Source organism: Perca fluviatilis, chromosome 5 (genome assembly GCF_010015445.1).
Source record: "Perca fluviatilis chromosome 5, GENO_Pfluv_1.0, whole genome shotgun sequence".
Taxonomy (NCBI): domain Eukaryota; kingdom Metazoa; phylum Chordata; class Actinopteri; order Perciformes; family Percidae; genus Perca; species Perca fluviatilis.
Window position 1 is genome coordinate 43,505,171 of NC_053116.1, and position 15,920 is coordinate 43,521,090.

The 15,920-nt window shown below is 42.5% G+C and overlaps 1 protein-coding gene and 1 non-coding gene across 2 annotated transcripts in view; both read left to right on the forward strand.

Moving 5' to 3' along the window:
* Positions 1–15,667, forward strand: part of ndnl2 (necdin-like 2) — a 37,916-nt gene extending 22,249 nt beyond the window's left edge. The window contains exons 6-11 of the mRNA XM_039801173.1: positions 5,270–5,361; positions 12,050–12,129; positions 12,427–12,469; positions 12,581–12,643; positions 14,966–15,080; positions 15,300–15,667. Coding sequence (XP_039657107.1) covers positions 5,270–5,361; positions 12,050–12,129; positions 12,427–12,469; positions 12,581–12,643; positions 14,966–15,080; positions 15,300–15,392 — 486 coding nt within the window. The 3' untranslated portion in view covers positions 15,393–15,667. The remainder of the gene's footprint in view (positions 1–5,269; positions 5,362–12,049; positions 12,130–12,426; positions 12,470–12,580; positions 12,644–14,965; positions 15,081–15,299) is intronic.
* On the forward strand, positions 12,780–12,904 carry LOC120559932. The gene has a single exon (XR_005639387.1). It is a non-coding gene; the product is annotated as a small nucleolar RNA SNORA11 (small nucleolar RNA).
* Positions 15,668–15,920: the final 253 nt, after the last annotated feature.

Consider the following 15,920-nt stretch of genomic DNA (forward strand, 5'->3'; position numbering starts at 1 on the left):
GTGTCAGATTTCAAGTTAATGAATATTTGTGAAGACTAGCTAGGTGTTTTGTTAGCTGCGACTGTCCCTTCAATCCTAGCTGTGTGTAGCTAGTTACAAATCGCGGATAGTTAGCTTCATTTTCGGCGTAATTCCGAGTATATTTACAGTTTGAATTTCGTCACGCCAGTTATACAACGTCTAACTAAATGTCACTAAACGGTGTCCGATTTCAAGTTAATGAATTTTTGTGAATTCCAGCGGAATTCTAAGAGGAGGCTAGCTAGCTCCATCCAGCCGCAGGCTCTATCACATCCAGCCGCAGGCTCTATCAATGAGACTCGCGGACAAGAGGCGTGTATTTCACAGTTTGTTTAAATAACTCAACACATTATAATTACACACATTATAAGATTAACTGGAACCTGTGGTAAAAGATTGCTGGCGTAACCAGCTCGCTGACCGCGCTCTCACTCACACACACCTGGCATTAGGAAGAGGGGAACTGCAGGCCCTGGAGCTCTGTCAATTAGCCCACAAAACGGTGACTTTGCGCGGGTATGAAGTGCCGTGGGTTGCCAGCCGTAACGGAGCTCAATCGAGCTCACAGCAGGCCGGGGTGCTGAAGGAAGGCCGGGGGGGCCAGGCGGGGGCGTAACCGAACCAGGAATGGTAAGCACGCACATGTCCGCATGGACAAAATTTGCAATTAGACATACATTTTTGTAGCAAACGCCCCATATTTGGTAAGCTTTACATATTTGTTTCACATAAAGTTTCAGAAGTGAATTTTGTAATGGAATAGCAGAGATCTGCGTGACCTAGATTCAGAAGACTACCTGATCTCAGGTCAGTTGTGTAGCCTATGTAAATGTTGGGGCGTGACCGTTCTCTTAATACACCCATGGGCTGACAAAGGTTCCGGTTTTTGGGAGGTTGACGTCAACTTCCAGCTTTGTTGAGATTCGCCCGTTTTCAGCGGTAAGTTTCAAAATATGAGATTTTCATAGTAAAGGGGTGTCAATGGGATTTTGAGCTCATATGTATGTCCTATTTACCCACCGAACGGTCGTTATTCAACTATGACAGGGTAAAATCGGTTTTGCATTCTATCACCCCTTTAATGTTATAGAAACTAGGCTGTAGAGCCGATGGGTAGGAGAGTGAAGGCAGCTGCCGGCTCTCTGTTTCCCGCTGGCTGCTGTCTCTTGTGGATGACGTCGACGTTGTGATGTGTTCAGGTGTGACATCAGTCACAATACACATTTTATTGTCACATAGGCTAATTATAACTGCTTTTACATCCATATTGTGCTACATTCCTCCTTTATTGAAGGATACTGTGGAGTATGCCATTTCAGCTGTTGTGCGACCGCTTTCCACACATGCACGTTTGCCGTAAGGTATCTACCTGACGAAATAGCAACGCGGATTTCGGTGGCTCATTACACTGCTACTTACAGTATGTCCTGCCGACACCCCCACCCAAAAGACAGTTTTTGCGGAAATACAATCTCGACTTCATTAAATACGGTTTTGTAAATGGAGGAACGGAGTCATTGCCAAAAGCCCAGTGTGTGGAGTGTGGGTTAATGCTGTCCAACGAAGCCCTCAAGCCCTCAAAACTACAGCGGTAGTACTACACCCGATGCTTGTGGGAAAGCCGGTGGAATATTTTGAGAGGAAGGAAAGTGGGTTGCAGATGCAGAAAAGGTCTGTCGTGTCACTGACAAGCAACTCTAAATGTGCATTGAAAGCCAGCTACCTTGTAGCCAGACGTGTGGCACAGAGTAAGAAAGCATTCACCATAGCGGAGGAGTTGGTTCTGCCTGCCACTGTTGATATGTGCCGTGAGCTAATTGGAGAGGCTGCTGCAACAAAGCTGCTGACCATCCCACTCTCAAACGACACTGAGTCCCCGTATCGCGGACATGGCCTCAGACATACAGCATCAACTTACAGAAAGAATAAAAAGTAGCCCTTTTTTTCTTTGCAATTAGACGAGTCCACGGATGTCACGAATGCTGCACTGCGGCTAGTTTTTGTTCGCTATCGCTGGGACAGTAGTTTGCACAAAGACATATTGTTTTGTGGAGAGCTACTAACACGAACTACGGCTCAGGAATGTTTCCGCTGCATGGATAACTACTTCAGTGAGAACGGCCTGGACTGGCAGAACTGTGTCGGGGTGTGCAGTGATGGTGCAACATCAATGACTGGCAGGCATCATGGTGTCATTAGACAGATACTTGATCGTGCACCCGAAGCTAAATAGACACTGTTTTCTCCACCGTGAAAGCCTTGCAGCAAAAAAGATGAAACCAGATCTCCACCAGGTGATGGATGTAAGTGTGAAAACCATAAACTTTATTAAAAACAATGCTGTGAACATATTTATATATATATATATGTATATATATATATATATATATATATATATATATATATATATATAATATATATATATATATATATATATATATATATTTATATATATATTTATATATATGTTTATATATATGTATATATATTTATATATATGTGTGTGTATATATATATATATATATATATATATATATATACACATTATATATATATATATATACATATATATATATATAATTTATTTTTTATTTTAAAGTAAAATCCTAATTTTGGTCTTTTTTTATTATTAAAAAGCCTGACTTGATCCTTGAAATTTTTTCTTGTCACAGCTTGATTTGGTCCATGAATTATCAGCCTGTTCGGTGTCTTGATACAGTATGTGTGCAGGTTTACATAAACGTTTAATAAAAGTCTTTGTGATGATCCCATTTTATCATGTCATTTTATTTGACAAGGTTTTTGCTTGTTAAACAGTAAGTGGATTTGGTTTATTATTGAATACAAATCAAACCGAGAGTGAAGTCAATTAAACCTATACAGTGTTAAAATTGAATGGGCCCTGGGCCACTTTGTACTATAAAAATTGGGCCTCATGGTCAAAAAGGTTAAGAACCCCTGCTCTAGACCTCATGGTAACCAGACGAGCAGGTGGGAGGATGAGCTGGATGGAGGAAGATGACCTGAGAGAATGGGTGGGTGTCTTGATATGGATTTGTCAGGTAAACCATAGAGAAGAGAGTTGCAATAGTCTAGTCAGGATGTGACCAGGGTGTGAACCAGAATTTCAGCAATGTTGGAGAGAGATGGGCGCAGGCGAGAGATGTTACGTAAATGGAAATATGCTGACCGAGTGATGTTACTGATGTGGGACTGGAATGACAGAGTGCTATCTAGGATGACATCCAGACTCTTAACCAGGGGGGAGGGGACACAGATGAATTGTCGATGGAGATAGAGAAGTCATTTATTTTTGAGAATGGATTTGGTGCCAATAAGGAGGAGTTCAGTTTTGTCACTGTTGAGCTTGAGAAAGTTTAGGGAGAACCAGGATCTGATTTCCTGAAGACAGTTGGATAGAGAGGTGGGAGGGAGGGAGGGATGTGTTGGGTTTAGTGGATAGGTAGAGCTGGGTGTCATCTGCATAGCAATGGAACTGAATGTTATGTTTATGGAAAATATGGCCAAGAGGGAGAAGGTAGATAATGAAAAGAAGGGGTCCAAAGACAGAACCTTGGGGAACACCAGAGGAGAGGGGGGAGGAGTGGGATCTGAAAGTTTTGAGTTGGACAAACTGAGTACGGCCAGAAAGATATGATTTAAACCAGTGCAGTGGTGTCAGATAATCCAAGGGAGGCTAGTCGGTCGATGAGGATGGTGTGGGGAAATTGTGTCAAAAGCCGCACTCAGGTCCAGGAGGATGAGGATTGTTAGGAATCCAGAGTCCGCAGCCGAAAGGAGGTCATTGGTTATTTTAACAAGAGCTGTTTCGGTGCTATGAAGGGGACAAAAACCTGATTGGAACAGTTTATAGAGACTATTGTGGGAGAGGTGGTAATGAATCCGAGAGGCAACTGTTTTTTCAAGGATTTTTGAAAGGAAGGGGAGGTTGGAAATTGGGCGGAGATTGTTGAAGTTGCTGGGGTCAGCTCCAGGTTTCTTGAGAGAATGGGGTGTTTTGAGGGTGACGAAACGGTACACCAGTGATAAGAGGAGGAATGGATAATTGCAGTTATAAGAGGGGTCAGGGAATGATGCAAGCTTTAACCAGTGTAGTCGGGAGAGGATCTAGTTGGCAGGTTGATGGTTTAGATTTGCGGACAAGGTTGGTTATTTCAGCAACAGAGGGGAGGGTAAAGTCAGAGAAAGGATAACAAGAAGATATTTGAAAATCAGAGGATGTTTTGAGGGTTGAGATCTGGGGGGCTAACTGTTCATGGATATGGTCAATTTTAGTATTATTAACTATTACTCTGTGACTGTCTACATCTAAAAACTAAGCTGCGCGGTGCAGTGAACAACTCTGATTGGCTCACGGAGGCACGTGATCAGACAGTGGTTTATGGAGCGCTATATTGGCTTTGCAAAAACTTTGATAAGGAGCGTTCTATGAACGGAATGACACATTTTAAATATAGCTCGATCACGCAAATTTGATCGTGGGAAGCCAAAATCATGATCGTGATTAAAATTTGATTAATTGTGCAGCCCTAACTCTAAAACAGAAACATATCTTTATTTAAACTAAACTCTGATAACAGAAACTGTGGTGGAATTTTTCTTGCAGCAGCAGAGTTTAGTAAATATCAATGATAAAAATGAAAACGAATAAAGACTGTTTGAGAATTAAACCAAAGTCTGGTCTTTGAGCATTTATTATATTTTGCAAAATATGAGAATACAGATTCAAAGGTACATGCAGTACAACTGAATGAGCATTACTAAAAAAAATCTAAACATCACATCATCATATAGTCAAAACCTCTGTTAAGCCACCCCTCTAACTTTATCTTTTAGCCTGGCCATAGTTGAAAAAAGGACATCACAAAAAGTCAAACCATCCTCACCTTCCTCTCTGCTCTCTGTTCCCAACATTAGCCTAAACAATAGTTTATCTCAGAAGGCAGAAGGAGACACGGTTTGTGGCCTTCTTGACTTTGTCTGCTAAAAAGTTAAACAAAATGAGAAGCTAGAGTTCATGACTGCAGCTGTCCCTCTCTGGCCTTTAAGAGTCTAAGAGGAAGGAACAGCATTTTGTGGAGGTTTAAAACAATCTTTAAGCAAATGGTTAAAATCAATCCATAATGGTTAAAATAAAATTTGCCACCACAAAACATCTTTATTTAAACTGAACTCTGTTACAGAACATATCTTTATTTTAACTAAACTCTGTCACCATGTTTTTCAGGTGTTTGGTCTTAAAATCGTTGAAATCGACTCTAAGAACCACATGTACATCCTGGTTAATAAGCTGGAGACGGCCGAGGCCCCGCCCATCACGTGAGTAACCGTAGCAACACAGACAGAGACGACCTTGTGTTGAATGTTTAAACAAGGCTTTATTAAATACCCAAACAACCACAAGAAGCTTGTAGAGGTAGGCCTGGGCAATATATCGATATTATATCGATATCGTGATATGAAACTAGATATCGTCTTAGATTTTGGATATTGTAATATGACATGAGTGTATGTTCCTGGTTTTAAATTCAATTAAATTTTATTTATAGTATCAAATCATAACAGAGTTATCTCGAGACACTTTACAGATAGAGTAGGTCTAGACCACACTGTATAAATTCCAAAACCCCAACAATTACAGTAATTCCCTCAAGAGCAAGCATTAGCAGTGGCTATTGCGACAGGGGCAAGGAAAAACTCCCTTTTAGGAAGAAACCTCGGCAGACCCAGACTCTTGGTAGGCGGTGTCTGACGGGCCGGTTGGGGGTGTGATGAACAGTGGCACATAATAGTCACATTAAAGATAATGGAACAGTGACTTCGAAGGTCATCGTGGAAGGTCATGTCGGATGCGGCGGACGCGGCAGGACGCAGCAGGATGCAGCCGGGAATTGCAGTGAATCGTGTCATCGTGGAAGTTCATGTCATAGCAGGGCACATCATGTCATACTGAGTAGTGCAGTCTCCTATACCGGATCCTGACTACTCTGTGCGTATGAACATCACAGCAGGGTGTTGCAGGATGTAACGTGGCGCTGCAGAGCATGGGTGGATGCGGCGGACGCAGAAGGACGCAGCCGGGAATCACAGAGCATAGCTCTGCGAAGAAGAAACATTAGGACTCCAGGGAGTAAACTCCCCAGAGCTAGATTAGTAACAATCATTTCTGGGACAGGATGCATACAAAAGGAAACAAGTAGTGATGAGAGAGCAGCTCAGTGTGTCACAGGAAGGAAGGAACTTCCCCGGCAGTCTAGAATTGTAATAGCATAACTAAGAGAAGCAGGTTAAAGAGAGGTGCCTGGTCGGGCTAGAACTCTCCCCAACCGGATCGGGCTGTACAGGCCTGCCTCCCTCTACTCTCGCTATATTATTGATTATATAATAAATAAAACTGATGACTACGAAGAGAAGCAGGTGGGCCGGTTAGGCGGACGCTGCAACTCCTCACTCCTTAACTATAAGCTTTATCAAAGAGGAGGTAGGGCTGGGCGATAAAACGATAACGATATGTATCGCGATAGACACGTAATCAATATCAATAGAAAATGCGTTCGATAAAACGTTCGATAACTTGTTTTTCTTCTTCGGAAGAAACCAGAAGTTGCGAAGCAAGTTTGGTTGCATGAACAAAGGCACTCACTCTCTGGTAACCTAGCAACGTAGGGAGTGACACTCTAACAGCCAATCATGTAACAGTATCAAGTTTGGTTGCGCCACATCGCTCTCGCGTGTTGGATTCTACCATTCTACAATAACAGAACCGGCGGCGTGTAGCAATAAGTGGAAAGTGAGTGCCGCAGCGAGCGAGGAAATTGTTGATAAAACATGAAAAGTCAGTATGGCAGTTTTGGGGATTTTATAACTCTGACCGTCGTCCCCACCAACACTACCGCAAACTTGTTTCACCACCTTAGCCGCGCTCACACTTTGGAGCAAAGCCGTATTCGCCAGCAACGTCCAACAACATCTGCAGCTGCTACACCGCACAAGCAGCAGACCGCCATGGAGAGGTACTCTGCATCAGCGCCTTACTAAACGATACAAGAAGCAGACCACCATGGAGAGGTACTCTGCATCAGCGCCTTACTAAACGCTACAAAGAAATAACGGAGGCAGACGTGCTGAGCACTGTCCAGAAGCCAGGTTACCAACCTAGCACTAAACCTGCAGAAAATAGTTCTTTTCAGGTTTCTCTATGTTTATATTTAACACTTTGCACCATTTTATTACACCTTATTAAGCAATTCTTACTTATTCTTTCTTCACTGTGATTTTAGTAAGTAAGTAAGTAAAATTTATTTATAAAGCGCTTTTCACAGATAAAATCACAAAGTGCTGTACAAAAGAATAGGTAACACAAACAATATAAAATGTATATACATATGTAAAATTATAGTGACACTAGTGAAAACCCATCAACCAAAAGCTTTCCTAAATAAACATGTTTTCAGATTCTTTTTAAAAGGGCAACAAAGAGTCTGCCAGGCGCATGGACAGAGGACAAGCGTTCCACAGTCTGGGGAGCAACAGACTCAAAGACAGGTCCCCTCGGAGTCTTATACGAAGTCTTTGGGACTAAAAGCAGGTTTCGGCGGACAGAGGACCGAAGGGCCCGCCAGAGGAATATATGGCTTCAAAAGGTCCAGAATGTACTGTGGGGCCTGACCGTTTAAGGCTCTGAAAGTCAGTACTAAAATCTTAAAATCAATTCATTCATTTCACAGGGAGCCAATGGAGAGCCGACAAGACTGGAGTGATATGAGACCTTCGAGGAGCACCTGTTAAAAGCCTAGCAGCAGAATTTTGAACAATTTGCAATTTGTTCAGGGCAGACTTATTCAAACAAGTAAAAACAGAATTGCAGTAGTCAAGTCTTGTTGATATGAAAGCGTGAATTATCATTTCCAGATCCTTTTTTGACAATATTTTGCGTATTTTACAGATGTTCCTAAGATGATAAAAGCAATTTCGGACGAGCTGCTTTGAGTGTGTCTCCAAAGACATGGCTTGGTCAAACACAACCCCCAAGTTTCTGAGGCTGGATTTGACAGAGAGGCCCAGAGAGCCAGAGAGGTGCTGTTTGATCAGTGGGATCTTATGGTCTGGAGCAAAGATCAGCGTTTCAGTCTTGTTTGAATTTATCTGCAGGTAGTTAGTGGCCAGCCAGTCTTTTATGGAGGACACACACTCTAGGAACAGAGACAAACGATGGAACTCAGCATCATTAAAAGAACAATACAACTGGACATCGTCGGCATAGAAATGATATGATACATCCTTGAAGCAACCAATAATTTGACCAAGTGGCAAAATGTACAGCAAAAACAAAATAGGACCCAAAACTGACCCTTGTGCCACTCCGCAGGACAAATTGGTCACATCAGACTGTACATTGTAGACTTATGTTTACATTTTAATTTTGATTTCCATGGTTGTGTTGACATTTCTGCTTTTATAACTGAGGGGATTATAATCAGAGGAAGGTTAAGTTTAAAATAAAAATGTTTAAATTTAATATATTTTTCTCCTGGTCCTTATTTTAAATAGGTCATAAAAAATATCAATAATTATCGATATCGACCGATATGAAACACTTATATCGTGATACAGTTTTCAGCCATATCGCCCAGCCCTAAGAGGAGGGTTTTCAGTTTACTCTTAAATGTGGTGACGGTGTCTCCCCCTCGAACCTAAAGTGGGAGCTGGTTCCACAGGAGTGGAGCCTGGTAACTGAAGGCTCTGGCCCCCAGTCTACTTTTAGAGACTCTAGGAACCACAAGTAGCTCTGCATTCTGGGAGCGTAGTGCTCTACTAGGACAATAAGGTACTAGGAGCTCTTCTAGGTATGATGGTGCTTGACCATTTAGAGCTTTGTAGGTCAGGAGGAGGATTTTAAATTCGATCCTAGATTTTACAGGAAGCCAGTGCAGAGAAGCCAATACGAGAGTATATTTTGGCGTACGAAGATGAAAAAAGGCTGTTCTTGAGGTTTGTTTTAAGTGGGCATTGAAGGATATATCCTGATCAAAAATAAGTCCTAAATTTCTGACAGTAGTGCTGGAGGCCAGGGCAATTCCATCCAGAGTAGCTATATCTTTAGATAATGAAGTTTGGAGATGCGTTGGTCCCATCACAATAACTTCAGTTTTGTTTGAGTTTAACATCAGGAAATTGTGGGTCATCCAGGATTTTATATCTTTAATACACGCTTGAAGTTTAGCTAACTGCCCACTTTCGTCTGGCTTAATTGACCGATATAATTGGGTGTCATCTGTGTAACAGTGAAAGTTAATTGAGTGTTTCCTAATAATATTACCAAGAGGAAGCATACAGTGCCTTGCGAAAGTATTCGGCCCCCTTGAACGTTTCGACCTTTTGCCACATTTCAGGCCTCAAACATAAAGATATAAAACTGTAATTCTTTGTGAAGAATCAACAACAAGTGGGTCCCAATTATGAAGTGGAACGAAATTCATTGGCTATTTCAAACTTTTTTAACAAATAAAAAACTGAAAAAGTGGGCGTGCAAAATTATTCAGCCCCTTTACTTTCAGTGCAGCAAACTCTCTCCAGAAGTTCAGTGAGGATCTCTGTATGATATCAATGTTGACCTAAATGACTAATGATGATAAATAGGATCCAGCTGTGTGTAATCAAGTCTCCGTATAAATGCACCTGCTCTGTGATAGTCTCAGAGGTCCGTGTAAAGCGCAGAGAGCATCATGAAGAACAAGGAACACACCAGGCAGGTCCGAGATACTGTTGTGGAGAAGTTTAAAGCCGGATTTGGATACAAAAAGATTTCCCAAGCTTTAAACATCCCAAGGAGCACTGTGCAAGCGATAATATTGAAATGGAAGGAGTGTCAGACCACTACAAATCTACGAAGACCCGGCCGTCCCTCTAAACTTTCAGCTCATACAAGGAGAAGACTGATCAGAGATGCAGCCAAGAGGCCCATGATCACTCTGGATGAACTGCAGAGATCTACAGCTGAGCTGGGAGACTCTGTCCATAGGACAACAATCCGTCGTATACTGCACAAATCTGGCCTTTATGGAAGAGTGGCAAGAAGAAAGCCATTTCTTAAAGATATCCATAAAAAGTGTCGTTTAAAGTTTGCCAAAAGCCACCTGGGAGACACACCAAACATGTGGAAGAAGGTGCTGTGGTCAGATGAAACCAAAATCAAACTTTTTGGCAACAATGCAAAACGTTATGTTTGGCGTAAAAGCAACACAGCTCATCACCCTGAACACACCATCCCCACTGTCAAACATGGTGGTGGCAGCATCATGGTTTGGGCCTGCTTTTCTTCAGCAGGGACAGGGAAGATGGTTAAAATTGATGGGAAGATGGATGGAGCCAAATACAGGACCATTCTGGAAGAAAACCTGATGGAGTCTGCAAAAGACCTGAGACTGGGACGGAGATTTGTCTTCCAACAAGACAATGATCCAAAACATAAAGCAAAATCTACAATGGAATGGTTCACAAATAAACATATCCAGGTGTTAGAATGGCCAAGTCAAAGTCCAGACCTGAATCCAATCGAGAATCTGTGGAAAGAACTGAAAACTGCTGTTCACAAACGCTCCATCCAAACTCAGCGAGCTCGAGCTGTTTTGCAAGGAGGAATGGGCAAAAATGTCAGTCTCTCGATGTGCAAAACTGATAGAGACATACCCAAGCGACTTACAGCTGTAATCGCGCAAAAGGTGGCGCTACAAAGTATTAACTTAAGGGGGCTGAATAATTTTGCACGCCCAATATTTCAGTTTTTTATTTGTTTAAAAGGTTTGAAATATCCAATAAATTTCGTTCCACTTCATGATTGTGTCTCACTTGTTGTTGATTCTTCACAAAAAATTACAGTTTTATATCTTTATGTTTGAGGCCTGAAATGTGGCAAAAGGTCGAAAAGTTCAAGGGGGCCGAATACTTTCGCAAGGCACTGTATATAAGGAAAATAGAATTGGTCCAAGCACTGAGCCTTGAGGAACGCCATGGCTAACTTTAGCGTGCTTGGAGGGTTTATCGTTAATGTTAACAAATTGGGATCGCTCAGAGAAATAGGACTTAAACCAGCTAAGTGCGATTCCTTTAATGCCAACTAAGTGTTCCAGTCTCTGTAACAGGATGGTATGGTCAATAGTGTCAAATTCAGCACTAAGATCTAGTAAGGCTGCATTACAGTAAAGTGATGTCATGTTCTGAACTTACCAGACTGTACTAACTGTTAAATTATTTGCCTTTACCCACTTAGTCATTATATCCACATTACTGATGATTATTTATAACCGCTATATTGATATCGAGGTATTTGGTCAAGAATATCGTGATATCTGATTTTCTCCATATCGCCCAGCCCTATGTAGAGGGCTCAGTGAGTCAGTGGGTTTATGGGTTACTATGGAGTACTGCAAGGGGTACTATGGAGTACTGTAGGGGATACGTGTCCCCTTAGGGGTACTATGGAGTACTGCAGGGGGTCCTTGTCCCCTTTGGGGTACTATGGAGTACTGTAGGAGGTACGTGTCGCCCTAGCAGTCTATGGAGTACTGTAGGGGGTACGTGTCCCCCTAGGGGTACTATGGAGGACTGTAGGGGGTACGTGTCCCCCCTAGTGGTCTATGGAGTACTGTAGGGGGTACTGTAGTGGTCTATGGAGTACTGTAGGGGGAGGATACGGGAGATGTTTTTGTTAAAATGTAAATTAAAAAAATATCAGTCATGCATGATTCCTCAAATAATCATACACTAATGAATTTAGTGATTAGAAACATTTGAAATGTAGCCTTTAAATGTTTTAGTTACAATATTGACGTGTTAGTAAATCAAATATGTATTGTTCCTTTTTATAAAGCTATAGGCATTATTTGTACTGTGTGTGTGTGTGTGTGTGTGTGTGTGTGTGTGTGTGTGTGTGTGTGTGTGTGTGTGTGTGTGTGTGTGTGTGTGTGTGTGTGTGTGTGTGTGTGTGTGTGTGTGTGTGTGTGTGTAGAAATCCCACCAATCCAAAGACAGGTCTGCTGTTTGTGGTGCTGAGTCTTATCTTCATGAAAGGAGGAGCTGTCAGAGAGAGTGAGTTCCACCATCTTTACTCCTTTTAATGTGTTCTCATGTGACAGAATCTCAGACACTTATCCACTCATGTAGTTCATCATCACGTTAAAAGCAGACAGAAAAAAAGTGAGTGAAAGTGGTTAGGGTTAACCCTAACCCTTTAACAGAGAAAGACATAAACGTAGTGATGTAGTACGGTTGTTAATGTATGAAATGAAGAAACATGAGATCATTTTTCATAGAAGCTACAGCTGAGTCCCCAGACAACCCAAATTAATGTTTTCATTTTGTATCAATGTGTGTTTTTTGCTACAGACCTGATCTGGAACACTCTGAAGAAACTTCGAGTTGACGCCGGGTAGGGGTGTGTGTGTGTGTGTGGTGTGGGTGGGTGGGTGGGTGGGTGGGTGGTTGGGTGTATTAATGATTATTTTCTTGTCTCTGTTGCTGTGACTGGTCATCTGTCCAGAGAGAAACATGAAGAGTTTGGAGATGTAAAGAAGGCGATCACAGACGAGTTTGTGCGTCAGAGGTAAACATCGCCACTCTGGGGGGGGGGGGGGTTAGAGGCTTTAAGAAGTTGAACCAGCTGATGGCTCAGTGGTTTAATGCAGCAGGTCTGTGATCAGAGGGTCACAGGTTCAATCCCACCCAGTGTGTGTATTAAAGTGGTGTGATCAGAGCCAGTGTCTGTCAGACCATAGACTCTGGTTTATACCACACCACAGAGTAACAGGATGGACAAGAGACAGACACTACAGCAGAGTGGCTGGAACTGTCAGTCCTAACATTATGATTAGGGCCCGAGCGCCAACAGCGGCGAAGGCCCTATTGAAACTGAAGGAATTATTGTTTCTATTCTATTCTTTCTTTCTTTCTATTCTTTTTCCCGTCAAATGAATTGCCTTTTTGAGGGGCTTAACATATTCAAAAACTCACCAAATTTTAGTGGCCATTTTGTGCGTTTCGCTGCTGAAACAGGAAGTGGGTGTAACTCGAGAGTTCATTGACCAACTGGCTCGAAACTTTTCAGGATTCATGAGAGTCCAACCCTGAGGACAAATAAAGGCCGATATTTACTTAAAGTCATAGCGCCCCGTAGTGGCAACAGGAAGTAGGCCCAAAACTATACGTGCTATACTTTAACGAACTCCTCCTAGAGATTTCATCCGATGGACTTCAAACTTGGTCTGTACCATCCCAACACCTTAACGATGAAAAGTTATTAAAAGAAAAACTTTTTGTCAGACGGTGTGGGCGTGGCGTGGCGGCCATTTTGAGTGTTTAGCGATGAACAAAGAAGTTCTTATAACTTGAGTGTACGTTGTCGTATCTGCCCGAAATTTCTCAGGATTGACAAGGGTCCAGGCCTGAGGACACCTACAGGCCAAAATTTACTTTTGGTCATAGCGCCCCCCGCTGGCAACAGGAAATGCGCCTTATATGACAAACATCATCCGATTTACATGAAACTCAGAATGTGTGGTCTGCATGTGATACTGAGCCACCCCCTATAATATGACCACGCCCACTTACTCCGGCCACGCCCCCTTTCATAACATTTGAACCGTTTAAGGTAGAGTCTTGTGTGAGGTATTATTGAACTCAGCAGAGACTTCATTCTTCATTGGTGATGGTTTGACCCGCCCCCTAAGCGTTAGCCACGCCCCCTTTTATAACTAATGACCCGTTTCATGTAGACCCTTGTGTGAGATATCATTGAACTCAGCAGAGACTTTCGTCGTCATTGGTGATGGTTTGGCCCGCCCCCTATTTTCAAGCCACACCCCCTTTCATACATGCTGATCCATCTAAGGTAGAGTCTTGTGTGAGGTATCATTGAACTCAGCAGAGACTTCCTTCTTCATTGGTGATGGTTTGACCCGCCCCCTATGCTTTAGCCACGCCCCTTTTCACAGCTAATGAACCGTATGACGTAGAGTCTTGTGTGAGGTATCGTTGAACTCGGTGGGGAGTTCCCTTTTCATTGTTGACGATTTGCGGTTCCTGAGTGCCGCGCAAATGCACGGTCGCAAGGAGCGGCGTCCGCTGGTAACCCCGACGCGTGCAGAGGCGCGAGGGCCCTTCCATCGCTGCTTGCAGCTTTAATTATCATTATTATCATTATTATTAATAATCACAAGAGACAGACACTACAGCAGAGTGGCTGGGACTCTCAGTCCTAACATTATCATTATTATTAATAATCACAAGAGACAGACACTACAGCAGAGTGGCTGACCTCTCAATCCTAACATTATTAGTGTTTATAGTGTGTAGAGTCTTTTATCAACTCCTACATTAGGCCAATATGGTGGGATCAGGGGAGAACTTGATTGGACGCGTGTTCTGCGTGCCAATAATCAATGTCCACAATTTGTCTGCATTTCGGTGCTGTGACCCATTTATTTTCAGTAATGGCCTGCTTAACGTCGCACAAGCATAGAGTCCATTTCATTTCTGGTTTAGTTTCCTTGTCAAACAACTGAAACACTGACCAAACTAACACGACAAACGCGGTGAAAAGCTATCTGCTTTCCCCGGGTTTCCACACACCTGTGTACCTGTGGCTGATTACCTTTATGCCTTCCCAAAGCAATGCTCCACCCAGTGCTCAAACACCAAAACTGCACATTGACATAACCAACAGGGTAGCCTATACAAACAAGACAAAGTGGTATAATGGCTCCAACATAGTGTTTATATCTTCAGTGACTGGGAGTTACACAAGTCTCTTTCTGTTTCCATACGGTGAGCATCTCCAGATTAAACTCTCTCTATGTGTGTCTGTGTGTGTGTGGTCTCTGTGTGTGTGTGTGTGTGTGTGTGTGTGTGTGTGTGTCTCTGCATGTAGGTATCTGGAGTACGTGAGGATCCCTCACACGGAGCCGGTGGAGTTTGAGTTTCGTTGGGGTCAACGAGCCGAAGTGGAAGTTTCCAAAGTGAAAATCCTCGAGTTCATGGGAGAAGTGAGTCACTTCCTGTCTGAGAGGGGGGTGTCACTCTGTACTGATGATGATTTGTGTTTTAGGGTTAGCTTTCTAACTTATCATGTGCTGTCTCAGTGTTATAGTGTTTATATCTTTTTTTTTTTTTTTTTTTTTTTTTTCTCTCTCTTTTTTTTTTTTTTTTTTTTTTTTTTTTTTTCTCTCTCTCTCTCTCTCTCTCTCTGTGTGTGTGTGTCTCAGCTCCATGATCAGGACCCTCAGAGTTGGACTCAGCAGTTCAGAGAAGCTCACTCCATCTCCGGCTCCTTGCAGTCCGCCCCCAGCAACAGATAACTCTTAATGTTATTAACAGATAACTCTTGATGTTATTAACAGAGAGAAGTCTGGATCTTATTAACAGAAAGAAGTCTTAATGTTAGGATGTTATTAACAGAGAGAAGTCTGGATGTTACTAACATAAAGAAGTCTTAATGTTAGGATGTTATTAACAGAGAGAAGTTTTGAGGTTATTAACAGAGAAGTCTGGATGTTATTAACAGAGAGAAGTCTGGATGTTATTAAAGGAACACGCCGACTTATTGGGAATTTAGCTTATTCACCGTAACCCCCAGAGTAAGACAAGTCGATACATACCTTTCTCATCTCTGTGCGTGCTGTAAGGCTGTCTGACGGCTCCAGCATTAGCTTAGCCCAGCACAGATCCTGCAGGTAACTGGTTCCAACTAGCCTACTGCTCCGAATTGTGACAAAAGTGACAAAATAACACCAACATGTTCCTATTTGGCTTGCTACAAGCATATCACTCCGCCCAAGTACTATATTCTTCCGCCTGAGAATATAGTTCCCGGTTTGTTTACGGAT